At 57.9% G+C, this 23,535-nt stretch overlaps 2 protein-coding genes across 5 annotated transcripts in view; both read right to left on the bottom strand.

Moving 5' to 3' along the window:
* Positions 1-701: 701 nt before the first annotated feature.
* PBK (PDZ binding kinase) lies at positions 702-10,893 on the bottom strand. The gene is made up of 7 exons (XM_075707866.1): positions 10,839-10,893; positions 9,913-10,003; positions 8,157-8,299; positions 6,273-6,442; positions 5,162-5,291; positions 3,341-3,517; positions 702-1,169 (listed from the first exon to the last, which is right to left on the bottom strand). The coding sequence occupies exons 1-7, from the start codon at positions 10,885-10,887 to the stop codon at positions 964-966; spliced, it is 966 nt and encodes a 321-aa protein (XP_075563981.1). The 5' UTR covers positions 10,888-10,893; the 3' UTR covers positions 702-963.
* A 5,447-nt stretch (positions 10,894-16,340) lies between these two features.
* Positions 16,341-23,535, bottom strand: part of SCARA5 (scavenger receptor class A member 5) — a 41,588-nt gene continuing 34,393 nt past the window's right edge. For 2 of the 4 annotated variants that reach the window (XM_075708068.1, XM_075708071.1), the window contains exons 7-8: positions 19,960-20,151; positions 16,341-16,477 (exon numbers count right to left, since the gene is read on the bottom strand). In XM_075708068.1, the coding sequence (XP_075564183.1) occupies positions 16,341-16,477; positions 19,960-20,151 (329 nt within the window). Of the gene's footprint in view, positions 16,478-19,959; positions 20,155-20,733; positions 20,744-23,535 lie in introns of all 4 variants that reach the window. The other 2 variants (XM_075708069.1, XM_075708070.1) reach the window with 2 other exon arrangements.

The raw sequence follows: 23,535 nt of genomic DNA, 5'->3' as shown, positions 1-23,535 counted from the left end.
ATATAAAGATGGCTGGCTTCTCCCTGATGCGTGGGTACGTAACTCGGAGCTCTCCGCTCTGTGTGCACTGTCAAAGGCGGGGTGGAAGCCTTAATACAAGTAGTTGCTAAATTTATGCACAGAGTGTGAGATGTCTTAAAACGACTGACTCGTGGCAGCGTTTCCCCCAGCACGTAAGGTGTCGTGCTGCAGGGGAAGCGAGCGCGGGAGGGTTACCTGCTTAATAAAACGTGTGAAATGCTGCTGCTCGAGCTTGTTTCTGTGCAAAGAGAGCAGGGGAAGCGTTCATGCATCTCTTAATTCGAGGAGTTTGGAGAAGGTAGCACCAGCTGCGTGGGGGAGCAGGACAAGTGTGTGTCGCAACCTCTATGTCTCCAGCCAGCTGCGGGCAGGAATTTCCCTAACCAGCAGGGTTTTCTTTAACAAATCCCCAAAAGACTGTTTTTTGCTTTTCTTTCCTTAACCCTACCCCCTTTTTTTACCACGGTACGATTCTGTGCAACAACCTCTTGCGCAAAAACATTTTCCTTGAGCTCCGTAATGTTCTGTTACCTGGGGGCTGCTGTCCGCAGCCAGCTCCAGAACACAAATACTTTACACAAGAGCCCTCACCAACGCTTGCACATACCTTAGGAAAATTACAAGGACATTAAGAAAAAAATATATGTTTAATTCAACACAAACATCGAAGGAAGGGTTTTAAAGCAGCTGTAACAAGACAAATATAAAAACGCAGCTATTGCACTGAGCGTGTAGCTTATTTAGGAGCTAAAGGTGGGTGGGAGGGGATCTAGAACAACCTGGAGCCTTAAACTGGGTGTTAGTATTTAACAAGTTTAGGCTCTGGTTTTAAGTACACAGAACAAGTTTCATGTACCAGAAGATTACACGCTGCAGGAGTAGTCTTACTCTTTTAAATTCAAACCCTGAGCCCGTGGCGCAGGCGTGGGAGCTCGGATGCTTTTAATTCTGGGCCAGACTTGCCTCCAAGGCTTCCACGATGCACGCGGCCGAAGGACGCAGCTTGGGGTCCTCGCTGGTGCAGACAGAAAAGAGATCGATCACGCACTGGTAGGAGGGATCCAGTTCCTCCATGTTGAGGGGTGGGCGGGTTCCCAGGGCTGCATAATACGCTTCCTCGTCAAAGAAGTCTTCTTCAGAACACTCATCTAGACAAAAAGGTGGAAAAGGTGTTGGGAAGGGTGCTGGAAACTGCACTGCTCCCTTGGATGGAGGGACAAGCTCCCAGGCTTGTACATCACAGAATGCTTTGGGTGGGAAGGGACCTTTAGAGCCCACCCAGCCCAACCCCTGCAGTGAGCAGGGACAGCTTCAACCAGAGCAGGGTGCTCAGAGCCCCGTCCAACCTGGCCTGGGATGTTGCCAGGGATGGGGCATCTCCCACCGCTCTGGGCAACCTGTGCCACTGCCTCACCACCCTCAGCACAAACAATTTGCTCCTTATATCCAGCCTAAATCTATTCCTCTTTAAAACCATTCCCCCTTGTCCTGTGGCTGCAGGCCCTGCTCCAAAGCCTGTCCCCACCTTTCCTGCAGCCCCTTCCAGCAGTGCAGGGCCGCAGGAAGGTCTCCCCGCAGCCTTCTCTTCCCCAGGCTGCACAAGCCCAGCTCTCCCAGCCTGGCCTCAGAGCAGAGCTGCTCCAGCCCTCGGACCATTTCTGTGGCCTCCTCTGGCCCCGCTCCAACAGGTCCCTGTCTGTGCGGTGCTGAGGGCCCCCGAGCTGGGCGCAGGGCTCCAGGGGGGGCTGAGCAGAGCGGAGCAGAGGGGCAGAGCCCCCTCCCTCGCCCCGCTGCCCACGCTGCTGGGGATGCAGCCCAGGATGGGCTTGGCTTTCTGGGCTGCCAGCGCACATTGCCAGCTCATGTCCGGCTTTTCATCCCCCAGCACCCCCCGGTCCTGCCTTGCAGGGGTGCAGTGGGATGCAACCTTGGTGTCCACTTTGCTATTCTTTTGTTAGCACTAATTACTGCCTGGGATACATCGTTACTTTCCCTGTGACTTAAATTGCTTGTTTTGAAGCTGTATCTAAGCCCTGTCTCCTAGCAGAATAACTGAGTCACCCCTGCAGAGCTGGCTGGGAAAAAGCTCTACAGCCAGGAGATGTCGAGAGCAGGAGGGTGAGGAAAATTCCCCCGGCTGCCTGGAGACAGAGTTAGAAAACACAAACCAGCCTGCGGGTCGGTGCCAGCACAAACTCTGGAGCAAGAGTTTTCCCAGCACAAGCCCGTAGGATTTTTAAGCTCCAGGGCACAGATCTGCCCGCAGGCAGCTGTGAGCATCCCCTGCCCATCCCCTCTGCTCCCCCCTGCCTTGTTACACGGAGCAGACTCCAAACGAGGGGGTGGCCAAGAAGGCCAACAGCATCCTGGCTTGTGTCAGGAATAGTGTGGCCAGCAGGAGCAGGGCAGGGATCGTCCCCCTGTGCTCGGCGCTGGTGAGGCCGCACCTGGAATGCTGTGTCCAGTTTTGGGCCCCTCACTACAAGAAGGACATTGGGGTGCTGGAGCGTGTCCAGGGAAGGGCAGCGGAGCTGGGGAAGGGTCTGGAGCACAGGGCTGGTGGGGAGCGGCTGAGGGAGCTGGGGGTGTTCAGCCTGGAGAAGAGGAGGCTGAGGGGAGACCTGATCGCTCTGCAGCTCCTGACAGGAGGGGGCAGGGAGGGGGGTCGGGCTCTTCTCCCAAGGAACAAGCCATAGGACGAGAGGAAATGGGCTCAGTCTGCATTGGGGGAGGTTTAGACTGGATATTGGGAGAAATTTCTTCATGGAAAGGGTGGTCAAGCATTGGAACAGGCTGCCCAGAGAGGTGGGGGAGTCCCCAGCCCTGGAGGGGTTCAACAAACGGGCAGAGGTGGCACTTGGGGACAAGGTTTAGTGGTGAACTTGGTAGTGTTGGGTTTACGGTTGGACTTGATGATCATAAAGGTCTTTCCCAACCGAAACGATTCCTGATCCTACAACAAATCCCCACCTGGGCACAAAGGAGGTGCCCAAAGTAACTCAAACTGCTTCCCCCTTTGCTTTTTTGTGAGCGGCTGTCAGGCAGCCCGCAGATCGCTCCTACGCTGCGTGGATGTGGGACAGAGCCGCAGCACGGCCGAGCACGCTGCGGGGCTCTCGGGGGAGCAGCAGTCAGGCTCCAGGACATCTTTCAAACCTACCGAACCGTGCTGACAGGAATCTGATGAGCAGCCAAATTTCCAGCTCTCTCCAGCTGTTAGACGAGCAGCTGGAGCGCTTACCAAGCGCACTGGTTTGCAATGATTAGTTACCGTCATTTATCAACTTTATCGACTCACCAGCAACGTATAGAAACAAACCTTCATCATCAAGGTCATCGCCCAGGTTGATGTGGGGCGTGGAGAGGGTCATCATTTCCCAGAGAGTCAGCCCAAAAGCGAAGATGTCGGCCTTGTCGGTGATCACGCCATCATCCTGCAGAGCCTCCTTGGGCTTCCAGGGCTCAGTGCCCACGTAGTACATGTCCGGCTCACTCACTGGAAGGAAACACCACGGCTCGGGTGGCTGCTGGGACTTGCTTACACAGCAAGACACGGTCGCAGCTCGCCACGCAGCGGGGATTTAGCCCGTCGGTTCGCTCAGGCGTGCTAAAGCCACAGGGCAGGATCTTTCGGGGACCTGAACCCATTTTTCTTTCACATCTGCGTAGTCTCAAACCCCTGTAACCTGCGGTTCACTCCACAGAGGTGCCTGCATTTCTCCTCCACAGGCCTGGACCGCGGAGAAAACTCCGCGAGGAGATTTCACGGTGAAGCGTCCGAGGTTACGCAGAGAGAAGAACTGAGGATCAGAGCGGCACTCTGTAGCTTAACCCTGCTGTAAGACACCCCACAATGAAGAAATGAGAAATTATCTGCGTTTTCCCCAGGTGTTTCCCTTCCTCAGCTTGGTCCCCCCACCCCGGGGAGGCAGGACCAGGGTGACAGCGCTCACGGGGCACCTTCCTGGGACAAAGCCAGGGGACAAAGCGAACCCCAGTGCTCACGAGGCTCCGTCAGCCTCCACCACGCGGTGCCTCCTGCCCGCCACGCGCTCCTCCTGTTTTCTTTACTCCGGCCCAAACCAAGTTCTCACCGCTTTGTTCAATTTAATGCCTCCTTGATCTTAATTAGCCTTGGGAGAGTTGAAGGGATCAGCTCTCAACCTGACGAAGGAAACACCAGCTCCGCCTCGATCCCTTATATCCCTCTCCCAATTACAGGCACGACTCCCAGAAGGAGGCAGCCACATTTTTTCCCCCCTTGCTCTCCCTAGCAAATTCCCGAGCTGTCAGCAAATCTCAGCTGTTCAAGAAACTTTTCTCTTGCAGGGCTGATCTTCAAAGCCCGGCCTGTAACGAGAAGCGAATGCCGAAATCCCTCAACTCTTCACGGGCTGTTGAGCTTTAATCCTTGGCTGCCACCCGGACGGGGACCCAGTGGCCTCGCCGTCGGTGGGTGCTCCTCGTCTCCTCGAGACCATGAGAAGGCAAAGGCAAAAATCGGGGCTGGGCGGAGAGGACTTCTTCCTGTTAAACCAGCCCAGAAACTGATACTTTAACCACACTCCTCACCGGGAGATTACGTTGGGGCGCTGCCTCCAGCTCTCTCGCTCCTTATAAAAGGGAACAGCTACTAATAAAAATGTAATAGAGCAGCTTTATAAATTACGAGGCTGTCGCAGGCCCAAGCGCCGTGTAAAGCGGCAGAGAAAAGCGTTCTTCTAATTAACCCAAACACATTCCTGCTGTTCACAGCCAAGCCACGACGCCATTAGACATCTGCTTCTCATTTACGTGAAGTCTTTATAACGCTCGCTTTTGGCTCGGCCTTCTTTCTAGCCCTACGAGAAAGATTCATTTACTTAACTCGCTGGCAAGAGCGTCTCCTCAACACGCTCCAGCAAGGACCGATCCAGCATCCCACGTACAATGGCGCTCCTGCCCGCGGGAGCGAATGTACGAGCGTGGAAGGGCACAAGACAGAGGTCACAGGTCTGGAGAATTAAAGCTGGACCTTCCAGAGATCCCCTTCACCCACACAAGGGTGCAAACCACTTGCCAGTCCTTCCCTCCGAGGACACGGGAGGGTTTGTGTGCCAAATTCTGGCATTCGGGTCCCCTTTCCGGCCACCCAACCTACCGGTCATGTTCTCATCCAGGGGCAGGGACATTCCCACATCGCAGATCTTGATGGTTTCAAAGTCGCCTTTAACGACCACGTTCAAAGACTTGATATCTCCGTGGAGCAGCTTCTTATCATTGTGAAGATACTAAGAAGCAGAGAGGAGCTGCGTTAACACCCGCATACAGATACAGCTACGGAGAGGCAGGAGGAGCCATCGGATTTGCACAACAAAGCACCAACTTCTTAACTTTTAACATATTTAGCCTTAAAACCTCGAGGACGGCTCAACGCCTACCTGTACCACGTACAAAACACAGGGCAAGTTGTTCCACCCAGCCTAGTTGTTCCACCCAGCCTAGTTTTGGAGGCTTACAGTTGCCTTTTAGTGAAAGAACAGCGAGAAGTGCCTCTGGCAACAAGCACTTGAGAGCGGGCGCGAAGCGTGGGCATGAGCTGGCAGCCAAGCACGCATCCGCGTTCTCCCGGGAGCTCCGACTCCTCGGCAGCAACAGCGCAGGACTCGCTGCCACAGCCGGGGCAGCCTCTGCTTTACCCCAACCGCTGCCGTAGCTGGCGGAGAAGCTCAGAAGCCGTGCTGCGCTTCAGCCCGAGTGCCGCCGAGTCTCCGTTTCCCCTCTTTCCCCCCGCTAAGGCAACCTCAGCGCGGCGGCTGCTGCGGCTCGGCGAGAGGAGGTACACAAGCGGCACCAGCTGGCAGCCGCGGGCATCAGCTAACCATTTTCACCGCCAAAACCGGCTTCCCGCAGCTGCCTGGCGCAGCGATAAGGATGCCGGAGCCAGCAGCCAGCCTCCTCGCTGGCTAGCAAGCGGGGAGAGCAGGTAGCCCCAGGGGAGAGCAGCAGGACATTTGGGACAAAACCCCACCATTGCATCTCTTTTTATATTACTTCAATGTCAAGCTTCAGGGCTCAGTTTTTACCTGAGTCCGTACAGCACCCCGATATATTAAAAAAAAAAAAACCCACCAAGGCCTTATACGAAGTATCACGGCATCTGCTCTCCATCTGCCGGCGCGGCCTTCTCACAAACCAAATTCATTTATTTTTCCAGCGTCACCAGCGTATACAATGCCACACAGAACAGCTACGCTTAACGTCAAACATACCTTCAGCCCCCTCGCCATGCTCAAGGCAACTTTGAAAATCGTGGCAGCAGGGAACGGGCCCAAGCGTTGTGCACTTCTTTCATCGATTAAGTCACCGAGAGATTTTTCTCCTCCGTACTCCATGGCCAGGCACATGCTTCCATCGCTGGCTTTGGTAAACGCACGGTAACCTTCCAACAAAGAATTGATTTGTTAAGAGAGCTGAAGCAGGCACCAGCGTTTCCGCGTGCTTGCCGGCCTGACGCAGCCAGAGCGTTCGGGGCTGCTACCCAGGTGCTTTCCCAGCGGCTGCAACCAACCCCAAACAAATTCAGATCCCGAGGGAATCTGGCTCGCGCTTTACGTGGCGAGGTGAAGCCACAGGAATGTCGGTGGAGAGACCTGCGCGGCCCCGAGCCACAAACCTCGTGGGGGTAAAGGAGCTCCCTTCTCCAGGAGAGCCCACGGACACCCAGCTTGCTGCTTCCCAGGTCACCTTCGCACCCCGCGCCAGCGGCAGGGAGCTTTACCCCTGTCTTTACAGGACAGAGAACCAGGAGAAAGGAGGAAGGGAGAGCAGCAGCAGATCTGCAGGACCCACATCTCCAGTTGCAAAGATAAGGAGCCGCAGAAGCGAGACAAAGAGCGGAGGGACATTTGGGAAAGCCAAGCCCTCGTCTCACAGGGGCCATTCCACGAGGTGAAGGCTAAGGCGTGTACGGGCCGTCACGTAATCTTTTTTCCTCCACGTTTTACTCCGAGCTGTAAACAATACTCTTCAGGTGGAGTTGTAAGCGGCGAAGTCTTGCACAACGGCATAGCTAAAGACTTACGTTGTCAATGATTTAAGGCACCTTTTACCAAAAAAAGCAGTGAAATGTTTGCAATGTGAAAGGTCGAGACCATCTGTACTCTTAAATTCCTGCCAGGAGCAAGACACGCCATTTTAGGGATACAAAGTTCTTTGCACGCAGCACTTCTAATCCAGGTGACTGCACTGAGATAGTTGAAAGCGCAAAGGAAAGGATAAAGTCAAACAAAGCTGCTGTTCTGACTGGCAGGAGAGATTTTTAGACAAGATAAGAGCAGAAATTAAACACAGACTAAAGCAGCTTCTCAAAGTGTTCCTACCACCAAGAGCCAAGAGCGTGACGGAGCCTCGATCGTCACCCACAAAGGTGTGTCATCAGGGTGGGACCCAGGAGACAGAAGCCATCCCAAATATCACTCCGGTGTTGCCCGTCCTCTCCAATGTTCCAGTGGTCTCTCCCTTCCCAGAGGCCGTAAGCTAAAGCCACGTGCTGGCGCAGCCCCAGGGCGAGCAGCTGGTTTTTCCGGAATCAGCCAGCGGCTCTCCTCGTGCCGGAGCTGCCCCGCAGCACAGAGCCAGCGGCGAGGCACCTCTCGGCACTCCGGCCGCTCGGGATTCCCACCGTAACGGTTTCCGTCGGATAACTCACCCAGATAACCACCTCTCAGCGACTGATGCCAATGTCAACAGGCAATGAAGCACCAAGGAGGTGTTTTCTGCCACCAAACATGCTGCCCCAGCACTCCAGGAGCACTTCCAAGCCCCCAACACGCAGGACAAGACTAAATTAATTTCATAAAGTCCACGGCGGGCCTGAGCAAAGGCGCAGGCAGCCCAGCAACCTGTCTCCAAAGCATAAGGATGGGGCAAGCACGCAGCGATCCCTCCCCGTGCGTCCTCCCAGCCATCGCATCCCGGGGCTCTGGAATTCCAGAGCCAGACGGGGAGGTCTGTGACCCACAGCCCTCAGTGCGAGAGGAAGCCAGATGGCAGAGAAACCCAGCAGCAGCCTTGCGTCCCATCAGCTGGCTCCAGAGTTGGCTCCGACAGCCTGATTTGCAATTTAAGTGACATGGGTTGCGCTGGAAACTTACCCACGATGTTCGGGTGCTGGAGGTTTTTCAAGATCTTGGCTTCTTCGTTCAGTCTCTCCTGATAGATGCTTTGCTGGCTGCTGTTGTGTTTGGAATTAATTTTCTTCACAGCCCAAGGGGAGCGAGACAAACCTCTGGGAGATCTGCATGGGAAAAAGCCACACGGCTCAGAACGGCTCTGTAAGGGGTCAAAGCTCACACAGGTCAATGAGGAGCTGTTCTGGAGGCCAACAGCATCCTGGCTTGTGTCAGGGATAGTGTGGCCAGCAGGAGCAGGGCAGGGATCGTCCCCCTGTACTCGGCGCTGGTGAGGCCGCACCTGGAATGCTGTGTCCAGTTTTGGGCCCCTCACTCCAAGAAGGACATTGGGGTGCTGGGGCATGTCCAGAGAAGGGCAACGGAGCTGGGGAAGGGTCTGGAGCACAGGGCTGGTGGGGAGCGGCTGAGGGAGCTGGGGGTGTTCAGCCTGGAGAAGAGGAGGCTGAGGGGAGACCTGATCGCTCTCTACAGCTCCCTGAAAGGAGGGGGCAGGGAGGGGGGTGTTGGTCTCTTCTCCCACGTAGTTAGCGATAGGATGAGAGGAAATGGGCTCAAGCTGCGCCAGGGGAGGTTTAGGTTGGATATTAGGAAAAATTTCTTCCCGGAAAGGGTAGTCAAGCATTGGAACAGGCTGCCCAGAGAGGTGGGGGAGTCACCATTCCTAGAAGTGTTCAAAAAACGGGCAGACGTGGCGCTTTGGGACATGGTTTAGTCTAGTCTACCCTTGATTAGTTTAGTGTGGACTTGGTAATGTTAGGTTAATGGTTGGACTGGATGATCTTCAAGGTCTTTTCCAACCTCAACGATTCTATGGTTCTATAAATTTCTTCATGGAAAGAGTGGTCTAGCACTGGAACAGGCTGCCCAGAGAGGTGGGGGAGTCCCCAGCCCTGGAGGGGTTCAAAAAATGGGCAGAGGTGGCACTTGGGGACATGGTTTAGTGGGCATGGGGGTGTTGGGTTGATGGTTGGGCTGGTGATCTTAGAGGGCCTTTCCAACCTTAGTGATTCCAGTTTTACTTTCATGAAAAAATAATGCAGCCACCAAGCCAGGAAACATGAAATTAATTCTTCCTGTCCCCTTAATTGGTTTAGTGGTTGACTTGGTAGTGTTAGGTTAATGGTTGGACTGGATGATCTTAATGGTCTTTTCCAACCTCAACAATTCGATGATTCTATGGAGAGCATTTGACTTTATTTCATGGAATCAATAAAGAACAACACTGAAATAAGCTAAAGCTTGCTAACGCGCACACCACAGAGGTGCACAGTAATGCTCTGCCTATATTCAGTGCTCATCCATCAAATTTTCAAGTATTTCAGAAAAGCAGATTATATCGATCCTCATTTTCAGGTGGAGGAGCCGAGGCTTGGGGAGGGAAGCAGCTTGCCCAGCAGGCCAACGTAGAGCCAGGAACGGCCCCCAAATGCCTGAATTCCAGCCCAGGGAATGGCTGATGGGGTTATCCCAAAACGATGGGCTCCTTCCCAGCGCCGATACCTCCAGCACACACGGGATGGCTGGAAATCCCACACCCCTTCCTCAACTCCCTGCCCATTTGAAGGACCGCAGGCAGCACGTGAAGGTCGGCGACAGTGACACTTTCTTGCTCAGAACTCAATCGCTTTCCACCCCCTGTATTATTCTAGAGGGGGAAAAAAAAAGCTGCCAAGCCCCGTTCCCGAGCACCGCGTCACGCCTGCGCTCTCGTACGTACCTTTTCATCAAGTAGACGCTGACCCCAGTGCCGGATCCAAGCTTCTGCATGAAGGGAGAGGCTGGGATAGTGACAGAAACCGGGCCCGTGTCTAAAAAAGAAAAAGAGAAACCCCCCATGGATGACCCCCCACAGCAGACCAAACGGCAGCTTCTCACTAGGGAGCTTTGACGCTCGAATTACAAATCACATTTGTGACTCTACCAAGCGCACAGAACGAGTTCATATTTTTAAAAAAGCTCGAACGAGTTCATATTTTTAAAAGAAGCTCCTTTCCAACCACTCCCATCCCCCAATATCTTACCAAAACGGTGGTCCCACCAAGCTGTCGCTACCACCCCCGCTGGGTTTCTCACCCAGGCCAACGCTCTGCGAAGCGTTGTGCAATGTTTTATGTTCAAGCCCAATCTTAGGCGCAGGTTTTTGGTCCAGTCTGCTCTCCAGGCTAAGCAATTGTGCTGGGTTTGGCTGGGATAGAGTTAATTTTCTGCCAGCAGGTTGGCTGGGGGTGCACGAGGAGGGGACACGGGTGGGACAACAGGGACATCCCAGACTGGCAGTAAAGCTGGGGAGAAGGAGGAGGAAGCGGGGGACGTTCAGAGTGACAGCGTTTGTCACCACTACACAGGATGGGGATGGCCAAACCAATGGGAAGCAGCAAATGGATCCCTCAGTTTGCTTTGCTTCTGCACGCAGCTTTGGCTTTACTTTATCTCAACTCACGAGTTTTCTCACTTTTACCCTTCCGAGTCTCTCCTCCATCTGAGAGCAAGCGGCTGGGTGGGGCTGAGCCGCCCACCGGGGTTAAACCACGACGCAACACCCGTCGCCTCCCCACAGCGAAGCACAGGGCCAGCGGCAAAGCCTTCGGTTTCCCTGCCAGCCCCTCTGGAAATATTTAGGGCTCACACCTGAGTGCCACTCACCAGGCTTCTTCCTGTGGGCTGGGTTGTTCTGAGACTTGAAGGCTTCCATGGCTGCAAACTGTCCGGATCCCTGTAGCAGAGGAGAGGCTTTATTACACCTTCACGCCCCAAAATGCTGGAGGGACCCGCTCGGAAAGGAGCCGGGAGCATGGGGTGCGCGGGGCTCAAGACCTGACCCATGCAGGGGGATTACAGGTACCGTGACAGCACATGAAATGACAGAAATCACATAAATTTATGGCCTCAAGCTGTGCCAGGGGAGGTTTAGATGGGATATTGGGAGAAATTTCTTCACGGAAAGAGTGGTCAAGCATTGGAACAGGCTGCCCAGAGAGGTGGGGGAGTCCCCAGCCCTGGAGGGGTTCAGAAAATGGGCAGAGGTGGCACTTGGGGACATGGTTTAGTGGGCATGGGGGTGTTGGGTTGATGGTTGGACTGATGATCTTAGAGGGCCTTTCCAACCTTAGTGATTCCTGGTTTTACTTTCATGAAAAAATAATGCAGCCACCAAGGCAGGAAAGATGAAATTAATTCTTTGTCTGCCCTTAATTGGTTTAGTGGTGGGCTTGGCAGCGTTGGGTTAATGGTTGGACTGGGTGATCTTAAAGGTCTTCTCCAACCTAAATGATCGATGATTCATAATTTCGTAGGATTCTATGGAATTACACCCGTTGGGAGTTCCCAACCGCTAATTTGGCTTCTCCCGGCTCTGCTCAGCGAGGGGGCTGACGGCTGAAGCAGGGATGCGCTTCCCAGCACGCCCAGCTCCGCGGGCTCCCTCCCTCCCCGGTGTCACCCTGCAGCTTGTCACCACTGTGTCCCCAGCGGGGCTGATCGCCCCGGAGGCCGGCTCGCAGAGAGGGAATGAACCCCAAAATGGGGCTGGGGGTGGCTCGGAAGCCAGGCAGGAGCCCGGGACCGGTGCTCTAAGGGAATTGGGAAGCGATGTGGCACCAAGGGAAGGAGCTGGGGACGGGGGGAAGCGTCCCCAGGCCTCAGCACAGCCAGCACCATGGTGTGGGGGGACTGAGGGTCCCACCTCCGGGGTAAAGGTGGGGGGGGTCCCAGGTTGGGGGGAGACAGGAGAGGAGTCCCAGGTCCCACCTCTGGGGGTGAGGGTGGAGGGGGGTCCCAGTTTGGGGGCACAGGAGAGGACTGCTGGGTGCCATCTGTAGGGGTGAGGGAGGGGTCCCTGATCGGGCAGAGGGGCAGGAGAGGACTCCCAAGTCCCACCTCTGGGGATGAGGGGGGGTCCCAGGTTTGGGGGGGGGGGTGGGGAGGCAGGAGAGGACTGCTCAGTCCCATCTCTGGGGGTGACAGGGGGTCCCAGTTTGGGGGGAGACAGGAGAGGACTGCTGGGTGCCATCTCTGGGGGTGAGGGGGGAGTCTCAGATTCGGGGGGGGCAGGAGAGGACTCCCAGGTCCCACCTCTGGGTGTGAGGGGGGGGGGTCTCAGATTGGGGGGGGGGCGGGAGAGGACTGCTGGGTGCCATCTCTGGGGGTGAGGGGGGATCCCAGGTTTGGGGGGGGGAGAGGCAGGAGAGGACTGCTGGGTGCCATCTCTGGGGGTGACAGGGGGTCCCAGTTTGGGGGGACAGGAGAGGACTGCCGGGGTGCCATCTCTGGGAGTGAGGGGGGGGGGTCCCAGGTTGGGCAGAGGGGCAGGAGAGGACTCCCAGGTCCCACGTCTGGGGATGAGGGGGGGTCCCAGGTTTGGGGGAGCAGGAGAGGACTGCTCGGTCCCATCTCTGGGGGTGACAGGGAGTACCAGTTTGGGGGGACAGGAGAGGACTGCTGGGTGCCATCTCTGGGAGTGAGGGGGGGGGGGTCCCAGGTTGGGCAGAGGGCCAGGAGAGGACTCCCAGTTCCCACCTCTGGGGATGAGGGGGGGGGTCCCAGGTTTGCGGGGTGGGGGGCAGGAGAGGAATGTTCGGTCCTATCTCTGGGGGTGACAGGGGGGTCCCAGTTTGGGGGGAGACAGGAGAGGACTGCTGGGTGCCATCTCTGGGGGTGACAGGGGGTCCCAGATTGGGGGGGGGGGGGCAAGAGAGGACTGCTGGGTGCCATCTCTGGGGGTGAGGGGGGGTCTCAGATTCGGGGGGGCAGGAAAGGACTCCCAGGTCCCACCTCTGGGTGTGAGGGGGGGGGTCTCAGATTGGGGGGGGGGGGGGGCGGGAGAGGACTGCTGGGTGCCATCTCTGGGGGTGAGGGGGGATCCCAGGTTTGGGGGGGGAGAGGCAGGAGAGGACTGCTGGGTGCCATCTCTGGGGGTGACAGGGGGGCCCAGTTTGGGGGGGCAGGAGAGGACTGCCGGGTGCCATCTCTGGGAGCGAGGGGGGGGGTCCCAGGTTGGGCAGAGGGGCAGGAGAGGACTCCCAGGTCCCACCTCTGGGGATGAGGGGGGGGTCCCAGGTTTGGGGGAGCAGGAGAGGACTGCTCGGTCCCATCTCTGGGGGTGACAGGGAGTCCCAGTTTGGGGGGACAGGAGAGGACTGCTGGGTGCCATCTTTGGGAGTGAGGGGGGGGGGTCCCAGGTTGGGCAGAGGGCCAGGAGAGGACTCCCAGGTCCCACCTCTGGGGATGAGGGGGGGGTCCCAGGTTGGGCAGAGGGCCAGGAGAGGACTCCCAGGTCCCACCTCTGGGGATGAGGGGGGGGTCCCAGGTTTGCGGGGTGGGGGGCAGGAGAGGAATGTTCGGTCCTATCTCTGGGGGTGACAGGGGGTCCCAGTTTGGGGGGACAGGAGAGGACTGCTGGGTGCCATCTCTGGGGGTAAGGGGGGGTCCCAGATTGGGGGGGGGGGGGGGGCAAGAGAGGACTGCTGGGTGCCATCTCTGGGGGTGAGGGGGGAGTCTCAGATTCGGGGGGGGCAGGAGAGGACTCCCAGGTCCCACCTCTGGGTGTGAGGGGGGGGGGGGCGGGCAGGAGAGGACTGCTGGATGCCATCTCTGGGGGTGAGGGGGGTCCGGGGGCGGGAGGGGGCAGAAGGTGGCTCCGGGGCCCCACCTCAGGGGTTGAGGGGGGGCTGGGGGGCGGGAGAGGCCTCCCGGGTCCCCCCTCAGGGGTGAGGGGGGCGGCCCGGCCGGGTGGGCTGAGGGCAGAAGGAGAAGCCGGGGCCGCCAGAGCCCCCCCCCGGGGGTGAGGCGGGGTGCGGAGCAAGCCCTGGGACCGGTACCCCCGCACACACCCACACCGGTACCGGTAGCGGCCCCCCCACCCCGAGCCCGGCCGTTACCTGCCGCCGCCGTTTGAATCCAACGCGCGGGAACCGCCCCCCCCCCGCCTCCGCTACGGCGGCCGCGGGCGGCCAAACCCCGCGGAACGCGGAAGTGCGCGGGGCCAGGCCAGCCAGGGGGCGGGGCCAGGCCAGGGGGCGGGGCCTGCTGGAGGGGCGGGGCCTGGGGGTGGCCTCAGGGGGTCCCCAAGCTCTGAGCAGGAGTTTGGGGGGGGGTCTGTTGGGTCCCCAAATGCTTTTCTGAGGGGGCAGAAGGGTCCCCAAGGCCTTGGGGGGCCTCAGGGGGTCCCCAAGCTGTAAGTGGGAGTTTGGGGGGGTCTGTTGGGTCCCCAAATGCTTTTTTTGGAGGGGCAGAAGGGTCCCCAAGGCCTTAGGGGGCACCTGTGAGAGGTCCTCGAGGCTTTGGAGGGGGCACCAGGGGCACCGAGCCTTTTGGGGGGGGTCTCCATGGGATTCCCAAGGCTTTTAGGGGGAGCCCGCATGGGGTCCCTAAGTCCTTCAGGGGGTATCTAGGGTTCAGCAGGGTCCCCAAGCCCTTGGGGGGTCTCCGGGGGGTACCCAAGCCCTTTGGGGGGTCTCTGGGGGGTCCCCAAGCCCCTGGGGGGGGTCTCTGTGGGCCCCCCAGGCCATGGCAGGGGTGTCTCTGGGGTTCAGCAGGGTCCCCAAGCCCTTCGGGGGGCTCTGGGGGGTCCCCAAGCCCTTGGGGGGGGTCTCTGTGGGGCCCCCAGCCCATGGCAGGGGTGTCTCTGGGGTTCACTAGGGTCCCCAAGCCCTTGGGGGGCCTCAGGGGGTCCCCAAGCTCTGAGTGGGAGTTTGGGGGGGTCTGTTGGGTCCCCAAATGCTTTTCTAGGGGGGCAGAAGAGTCCCCAAGGCCTTAGGGGGCACCTGTGAGGGGTCCTCGAGGCTTTGGAGGGGGCACCAGGGGCACCGAGCCTTTTGGGGGGGGGTCTCCATGGGATTCCCAAGGCTTTTAGGAGGAGCCCACATGGGGTCCCTAAGTCCTTCGGGGGGTCTCTAGGGTTCAGCAGGGTCCCCAAGCCCTTGGGGGGGGCTCTGGGGGGTCCCCAAGCCCTTGGGGGGGGGTCTCTGTGGGGCCCCCAGGCCATGGCAGGGGTGTCTCTGGGGTTCACTAGGGTCCCCAAGCCCTTGGGGGGCCTCAGGGGGTCCCCAAGCTCTGAGCAGGAGTTTGGGGGGGGTCTGTTGGGTCCCCAAATGCTTTTCTGAGGGGTCAGAAGAGTCCCCAAGGCCTTAGGGGGCACCTGTGAGAGGTCCTCGAGGCTTTGGAGGGGGCACCAGGGGCACTGAACCTTTGGGGGGGGTCTCCATGGGATTCCCAAGGCTTTTAGGGGGAGCCTGCGTGGGGTCCCTAAGTCCTTCGGGGGGTCTCTAGGGTTCAGCAGGGTCCCGAAGCCCTGGGGGGTCTCTGGGGGGTCCCCAAGCTCTTGGGGGGGGGTCTCTGTGGGGGCCCCAGGCCATGGCAGGGGTGTCTCTGGGGTTCAGTAGGGTCCCCAAGCCCTTGGGGGGATCTCCATGGGGTCCCCAAGCCCTTGGGGAGTCTCTGGAGGGTTCCTAAGCCCTTGGGGGGATCTCCATGGCACTGCCAACCCCTTGGGGGGGTCTCTGTGGGGCCACCAGCTCATGGGAGGATGTCTCTGGGGTTCAGCAGGGTTCTCAGTACCTTGGGGGGTCTCTGGGGGGTCCCCAAGCCCTTGAGGAGTCTCTGGGAGGGGTCTCCATGGGGTCCCCAAGCCCTTGGGGGGGTCTCTATGGCACTGCCAACCCCTTGGGGGGGGTCTTTGGGGGGCTCCCAGGCCATAGCTGGGTGTCTCTGGGGTTCAGCAGGGCCCCCAAGCCCTTGGAGGGGGTGTTTCTGGGGGTCCCCAAGCCCTTATGGGGGGTTTCTGGGAGGTCGCGAAGCCCTGAAGGGAGGGTGTCTCTGTGGGTGGGCTTGGGGGGGGCTCAGGCACCCCAGGGTGCTCTGTACCCCCACCCAGCACACAGGGGCTTCTTGAACCAGGGCTGAGCCACACCCAGGGTCCGTATTTATGCCCCCTGCATTCACCCCCCCGGCCCCCCATGAATCCCCATCGCCCCCCATCCAAGCACGGCTGCCCAGCCACGGTAGAGAATAATAAAAAAGCATTTATTCCTCTAATAATAAAACCATTTCAGGAAGCACAGGTGAGATCCATGGGGTGGACCGAGCCCCCCATGGACCCCCCGCGGCCAGACTGGGGGGGGGTGTTTTGTGCGTGTGTACCCCTCCCCATCACGGCGTCAAGCATTTCACGCCGGCGTCCTCGGCGTGGCCGCAGTTGGTCTTGCCCCAGCTGGAGAAGCTGCAGTGCAGAAGGCTCTCCTCTGTCCCCTCGCAGGAGACGTCGTCCATCCAGATCCTCCCCGTGCCTGCGAAAACAGCGACCCGGTGAGCGGCACCGGCACCGGCATCGGCACCGGCACCTCGGTGGCTCCCCTCCAACCAAGGCCACGTGCACTGCCGCATCACCGGGATAAAGCAGAAATAATTCAAGCCATTCTTGAACAAAAGGCTTCATCCGTTATGAAAATTCCCTCCCCTAAGTATTCCAGCGGTCCTTCTTTACAGTAATGTGTATTAATTTTGTTAAAATATATATTAGAATCATCGAATCATTGAATCGTTGAGGTTGGAAAAGACCTTGAAGATCACCCAGTCCAACCGTTAATCTCACACTACCAAGCCCAACACTAAACCAGTTAAGGGCAGAGGAAGAATTAATTTCATGTTTCCTGGCTTGGGGGCTGCATTATTCTTTAATGAAAGTAAAACCAGGAATCACTAAGGTTGGAAAGGCCCTCTAAGATCATCAGCCCAACCATCAACCCAACACCCCATGCCCACTAAACCATGGCCCCAAAGTGCCACGTAGCTCACATTATACGCTGTAACGGAAAGACGTAATGGAGTTTTACCAGAGATTTGTGTATTTTTCATGCTTAAGTAAAACAAACTAAAGACTAGAAATAAAGGATTTTGCTTTTTGGAAGCTTCAAGCTGTCCATGAAGGCTGCCCCTGGACAACCGAGATAATGTAGCATCCTATAGCCCCCGCAACATGGCTTTGAGACCCTCCCGGCATAGTCTGGTGTCGGAGATCAGGAACTTGAGCAAGACCGGCTCCAGGGACATCTGGATCAATAGGCGGGCAGCGAGAAAGCTGGAAAAATAGGAGTTGCTTTGCGAAGTTTCCCTATGATTAGCGATCAGTACCACGGGCATTAGTGATCAGTCCAATCATGGCATACCTGAACGCTTGAAGGGGAGAAGGACCCCCCGCCGTAAAACCACATTTGGGTGCCCCGATTTGGCTGGGACACCCCATGTGCAAGAATAAATATTGCCTCTTGTCATTTCACACCTTGCATCCCAGCCTCTCCCCTCCGTCGGCACGAATTTTCGTGGCACATCCGAATTCCCCATCGCTGCAAACCGCTGTCGCCAAAGCTCTGTGCCGGGGTTGCTGCCTCCGGGACCGGGTGGGGGGGTCCATTCCCCAGCCCAAGCCCCCCAGCAGTGGGTTGGCAAAACTCTCCGTTGTCTTCATGGTTGTTTTTTTTTTTCCAAGGGCACTGTTCATAGTAATGCTGGGTGTCCCTCAAGGGTCCCTGCTGGGACTGACACTATTTAATATCTTCATCAAAGACCTAGATGGTGGGATCGAGCGCACCCTCAGTAAGTTTGCAGATGACACCGAGCTGAGTGGTGCAGCTGATTTGCTGGAGGGAAGGGATTCCATCCAGAGGGATCCTGATGGGCTCAAGAAGCGGGCCCATGTGGACCTCATGAGGTTCAACAAGGCCAAGTGCAGGGTCCTGCACCTGGGACGGGGCAACCCCCGGTATCCATACAGCCTGGGGGACACAGGGATGGAGAGCAGCGCTGCGGAGAAGGACTTGGGGTGCTGGGGGATGGAAAGCCGGACACAAGCCGGCAATGTGCGCTGGCAGCCCAGAAAGCCAAGCCCATCCTGGGCTGCATCCCCAGCAGCGTGGGCAGCGGGGCGAGGGAGGGGGCTCTGCCCCTCTGCTCCGCTCTGCTCAGCCCCCCCTGGAGCCCTGCGCCCAGCTCGGGGGCCCTCAGCACCGCACAGACAGGGACCTGTTGGAGCGGGGCCAGAGGAGGCCACAGAAATGGTCCGAGGGCTGGAGCAGCTCTGCTCTGAGGCCAGGCTGGGAGAGCTGGGCTTGTGCAGCCTGGGGAAGAGAAGGCTGCGGGGAGACCTTCCTGCGGCCCTGCACTGCTGGAAGGGGCTGCAGGAAAGGTGGGGACAGGCTTTGGAGCAGGGCCTGCAGCCACAGAACAAGGGCGAATGGTTTTAAACTGAAAGAGGGAAAATTTAGATCAGATATGAGGAAGAAATTCTGTCCTGTGAGGGTGGTGAGGCAGTGGCACAGGTTGCCCAGAGCGGTGGGAGATGCCCCATCCCTGGCAACATCCCAGGCCAGGTTGGACGGGGCTCTGAGCACCCTGCTCTGGTTGAAGCTGTCCCTGCTCACTGCAGGGGTTGGGCTGGGTGGGCTCTAAAGGTCCCTTCCCACCCAAACCATTCTGCAATTCAATGATTCTCCTCATTCACCCCTGCGGAAACACGGACCCCAGATCTGCCCGCACAGGTGACGGGTGCAGCCCAGTCCATCTGGCACGTGGCGGTGGGGTAGCCCCAGATTTTGGGGGGCTACCAAGCCCCTGGAGACACACAATCCCTGTTCTGGAGGAACCACCCCCAGGAGAGCCACCAGCCACCAGCACGTGAGGGGCTGTGGCCATGGCAAGGCACTGGACGTACCATGCTCAACGAGGCATCGATGGGGTTCTCCTGCCCCATCAAGGAGGACCAAAGGTGGCACCGTGCTGTGGCAGGACCTTTGGGGCTGTGCCTCTGCAGGCTGCTGGGTTGGGGGATTCGGGCGCTTTCATTGCGGTGGCAGGGGGGTCACGGGAGGAGGAGCGGCAGCTCTTCCCAGGTGGGACACCCCAAGTCAAGCCTATCCCCCGACACAGGCTCTGGATGACGGCATGCCAGGACCCCAAGCAGCTGCACCAGCTTCGGGGGGTGGTAGAGGACCAGGGTGGGAGACAGGGTGAAGAAACCCAGGAGTGGGCAACCAGGGTACTGGTGGTGAACCAAGCTCCGAGGTCTCCCAAGGCTGGTGTGAAGGACACCAACTCTTGGAGGGGTCCAGCTGTGCTCACAGAGAAGGTCTGGCCAACTGGCATGTTGATGGCTAGATGATGGCCATGGTGGCTACCTGCTTTTGGGACCCATCATCTCCTTGGAGAGAAGGCAACTCAAGGAGTTAAAAAGCCTGTGTGGAAAGACTGGTCTGGGCAGAAACACCCTAACCCAACGGTTTGGGGCCAAAGGCCACCCCTCTGCCTGCCAAAGCGTTCCTGACATTTCCCCTCTGTTTTTAAAAGCTTTTCCTTTTGTTATTCTAAAAAGAAAATAGATCTCAAAAGTCACATCCGGCTGAAAAAACGAAGCGTTCGTTCAAAAACAACAAGTCTGGGGACGGTTCTCCAGTGCTGAGTCAGCATGCAGCAGGGCGGGAGCGCTGAGGGAGCTGGAGCAGGGGAAGGAGCAGCCTGGGCCAGCACCAGCGATGTGCTCGCACGCGGTCCCGCAAGCCAACGCCAAAATACTTGGAGACACCTGGGGCTGGCCGTGCTGAATAAACTGGTGCTTGACCAGACTGAAACTTCTCGGGCCACCACAGCCCCTGTCCTGCTCATGGGGGACATGCTGAATGCCTCCAGGCTCATTTTTGGGGGGGTCTCTGGTTTATTTATGGGCTGGCCCCAGGTATCTACGCCGGGCGAGGTGGGAGGAGAGGTGGAAGGGTCTTACCTTGGCCGAACTGGGCCATGCGGTACACCTCCTCGGCGCCTCGGAAGCCCAGCATCCGGCACACCACGTCTCCATCCTTCTTATCCCAGCCATCATCGCACACCGTGCCCCAACGCCGGTCGTAGAAGACCTCCACCCGTCCTTCGTGGGAGCCGGAGCCGTTCACCAGCCGAATCATCCCCTCCTCAGGGGCTGCTGGTGGGAAGAGAGAGGGAAGTCAGAGGGCGCATAGTGGCATCTCCAAGTGCTGCCCCTCACCTGCCTTGGACCACCTCCTGTGCCCTCTCCGTGGTGCACGGGGCTGCAGAAAGCACTGGGTGATGCTCCTCCAGGAGACCTGGGGACATCCCACCACTGTTGGGTATGGTGCTGGAGGGGGTCCCGTCAAACCCAGGGTTTTGTTGGAGGAGGCTGAGCCTTGCAATGGTCATGCAAGTGGTGGACTTGGCAGTGTTAGGTTAATGGTTGGACTGGGTGATCTCAAAGGTCTTTTCCAACCTGAACAATTCTATGATTCTATGCCAAGGTGGGAAACCTGTTTGCAGCCTAGAAGTGCTGCAGGGAGGGCAAGCACCGAGCAAGGATCAGTCCTGAAGCCATCAAGGTGAGACCAAACAGAGACAGCTCAGGCTTGCGGTGAGAAGAGATCTGAGCAACCGATGGGAGGAGTGAGATGCCAGCAAAACCAGGGCACAAAGAGTTTCCAAACGGGACTATGGAAGGGGACCGTGGGCGATGAGGAGGCTCTTCCTGCCTGGAGACAGGACCCTGGACCAAGTCCATGCTGCCCAGGTGGACCCTGACTTCACACTTGAGGAGATGGTGAGGGGAGGCTCACATTGGTCTGAAATGCTAAACTGGGGTGGGGGATCATGGCTTGTCCTCCTCCTCCCCACCATGGCATTGCTCCCTCTGCTCCCAGGTGCCTTTCTGTGGCTGCTCAGCCTTCCTCCCCCCCATCACCACCCTCCTGCTAGGTGAGACCAGCATGGTCGCCCTTCATCCTTCAGCCAGGGAGAGGCACAGGGGGGTGGTGGTTTATCTGACAAGGGAATGACTGCAGAGCTCAGCACCAAAACCAAACCACAACGGTTCTTCCTCCACCCCCAGCCAAGGAAACCCAGCGAAAGGAACACACCACAAATTCCGTTATTTGGGATGAGAATGGGGTTGAACGGAGAAAATCACTGTCAGGCAGCTGGGCTCGCTCCGTGACTCACCACAGGCTGGGACCGCAGCTGAGGGTGGAGCTGGTCTCCCCCAAACAAGGTTGTATTGCAGCTGCTTGGAGATTTTTACTTAAATTCTCTTTCTCAAAGCCAGGGTTTGGGTTTTTTTTTTCCCCTATCAAAACACACATTCCCATTGGAAACGCTCAATGACATTACTTCTCAAATGCGAAGATAAATGGGGTTTGGATTGCTGCGTGAAGCATTTCCAGGCAGACCGAGGTCTCCTCCTTGATGACCACCAGTGCTGAAGCTCATCCTCTACATCCCGTGCTGGATCCTGGTAGAGAAGGGGTCGGGGGGCTGTGCCCCGCTTCCACGCCACCAAAACCAATGCAACCACAGCCTCCACCAAAGTCCCAGCAATGTAAAAAGGAACAAAACCCTCTCATCTGTGATTTTGCCGGTACGTGGACCGTGGCAGCTTCTCAAGTGATGAACCCAAAAAGGTCTCCAGCTCAGCAAGAGCTGACCAATGCAGCGGGAGCTGCCAAGAGCTGGGTAAAATCTGACATTGGTCCAACATCTGCTTTAAGCCATGGTGGTGGGATGTCACGGGCCGCTGTGCTTGGCTGAGGTCTCTTCAGGCGCCTTGGCCAACCAAGCTGGTGACCATCAAGTTGGCCAGGGTGGGCAAAGCAGGGTCCCAGCCAGCCCCAGGCTCTCGGGGCTGGGAGGTGCAGGGTTAACAGCACATTTAGAGACCAGAGCTGCGTTTGGGACATGCTGCACAGAGATGCAATGGGTTTTGGCACTGTTGGCTGGCTGAGACCCGCACAAAAGTTGGGTTTTTTTTCATGTTTCAGGCTCTGGGTTTTCCCTGGCTTGTTCCCAGTGGGAACAGGGCCACCTCTTCCCGTGACCTCCAGAAAGCACAGTCCTTGCTTGGCCTTGACACCAGCTGATCTCCCACTTCCAGGACCCACTCAGGGTCAGGCTCAAGAAGGGGTCTGGAAACCCTGAGCATATTTTCCTGGATCTGGGCAGAGCATCGGGTTCACGGAGGAGCCAGGAAACATCTCATGCTGTCCCTGAACCAGCTTGCTGATATTTTGCACTGCTCTGCCATGGACCCGGAGGGGTGGCATCACATCTCAGCCAAGGGGCTCATTTGGGAACGCTGTCTTCTTCAGTGAGTCCTGGTAATGAAGCGTGATGGCTCCCTGGCATGGGATGTCTCCTCCCAGCCATCGCGCAGCTTTGCTCAACAGCTGCCTTGGCTCACCCCAGGGATGGTGTCATCTGAGGGCTAGATGAAGCGACTCTTCCGAGTTGAACACGTGCTCTGGAGCTCCAGACGCTGCCTGGACCTACCAGGGGAGCTAGTCCTGCCAAGCCAAGCTTGTGCTGGGTCCAACACTGGTGTCCCCTGCTAGGGAGCCAGCCCAACCTCCCTGCTCCAGGCAAGCAAGCAGAGGGTGGGATGCAGCCAGGGAAAGCCAGGGTCCCAGCCAGGGAAACCCAGCATCCAGCACTTCTCCACTGCTCGGGTTGAGGTGGTGAGCCACACAGTGTCACCTTCCCAGCTCCATGTGTTCAGTGACCACAGCCACTGGCACTGCAGCATCTGGGGGGTCCCCTTGCCTGCCTGCTCTCCCGGCACAGGGAATGCTGTGGCTTTGGGACCATCTTGCACCCTGGAGCATCCCGGGGCGTGGGGTCCTTCCCCAGGTGCTGTCACCTGGTGTCTGCAATGGCTATGGAAAAGCAATAGCTAAATGGCTGTGTGGACTGAGCCCGTGGTGGGGAGGTGGAGCCCCCCAGCAGGCAGTAATCCCTCTGAAACCATCCAGCTCTGCCTCCAAAGCCCCCGGCCTTCCCTGGTGCCAGGACAGCAGGCAGGTGACTGATGGTCCCGGACCTGCTCCCTGTATCCAACATCAGCTGGTTGCTCATCCTGCCCAGGACCAGCTCCGTATCTCCAACCCAAGCCTGCTGCTCGTCCCAGCGCCCTCATTCCTCCCGCTGCGAGCCCATCCTCACCCCGGCTCTCCGCTGGATGCTCAGCAGAGCCTGTGCGTGCTGGAGGACAACGACCGCTTCTCCAAGAAGAGGAAGAGATGTGCAATCAGGGCACAGATCCAGGCACCACCGAGATGTTCCCATTAATCAGCAGGGTGAGGGCTGCTAATAAAGCCGCAGAGCTCAGCCGCGTGAGTCCTGGCCACAGCCCTTCCACTTAGCCTCTAACAAACATTGCTTAGAGGGCTAATAAAAGCTAATAAAACCCAGAAGTCTCCTCCCAAACCAGTGCCAGCTGCCCTGCAGCCCAGCTCATCCCACCCCATCCCAGCTCAGCTCAGCCCAGCCCAGCCCAGCTCATCCCAGCCCAGCCCAGCCCAGCCCA

The sequence above is a fragment of the Pelecanus crispus genome, chromosome 3 (assembly GCF_030463565.1).
Source record: "Pelecanus crispus isolate bPelCri1 chromosome 3, bPelCri1.pri, whole genome shotgun sequence".
NCBI classification, from domain to species: domain Eukaryota; kingdom Metazoa; phylum Chordata; class Aves; order Pelecaniformes; family Pelecanidae; genus Pelecanus; species Pelecanus crispus.
Note: the sequence above shows the minus strand (reverse complement) of the source record. Positions and strands in the feature narration are given on the sequence as shown.

Excerpts from the sequence above, each read along its gene's own strand:
- PBK (XM_075707866.1), bottom strand. The coding sequence starts at position 10,887 with ATGGAAGCCTTCAAGTCTCAGAACAACCCAGCCCACAGGAAGAAGCCT. Across the intron at positions 10,004-10,838 it reads AGCCCACAGGAAGAAGCCTG|ACACGGGCCCGGTTTCTGTC; the intron begins GTGAGTGGCACT and ends TTTCTTTTTTAG. Across the intron at positions 6,443-8,156 it reads CCAGCACCCGAACATCGTGG|GTTACCGTGCGTTTACCAAA; the intron begins GTAAGTTTCCAG and ends CTTTGTTGGAAG.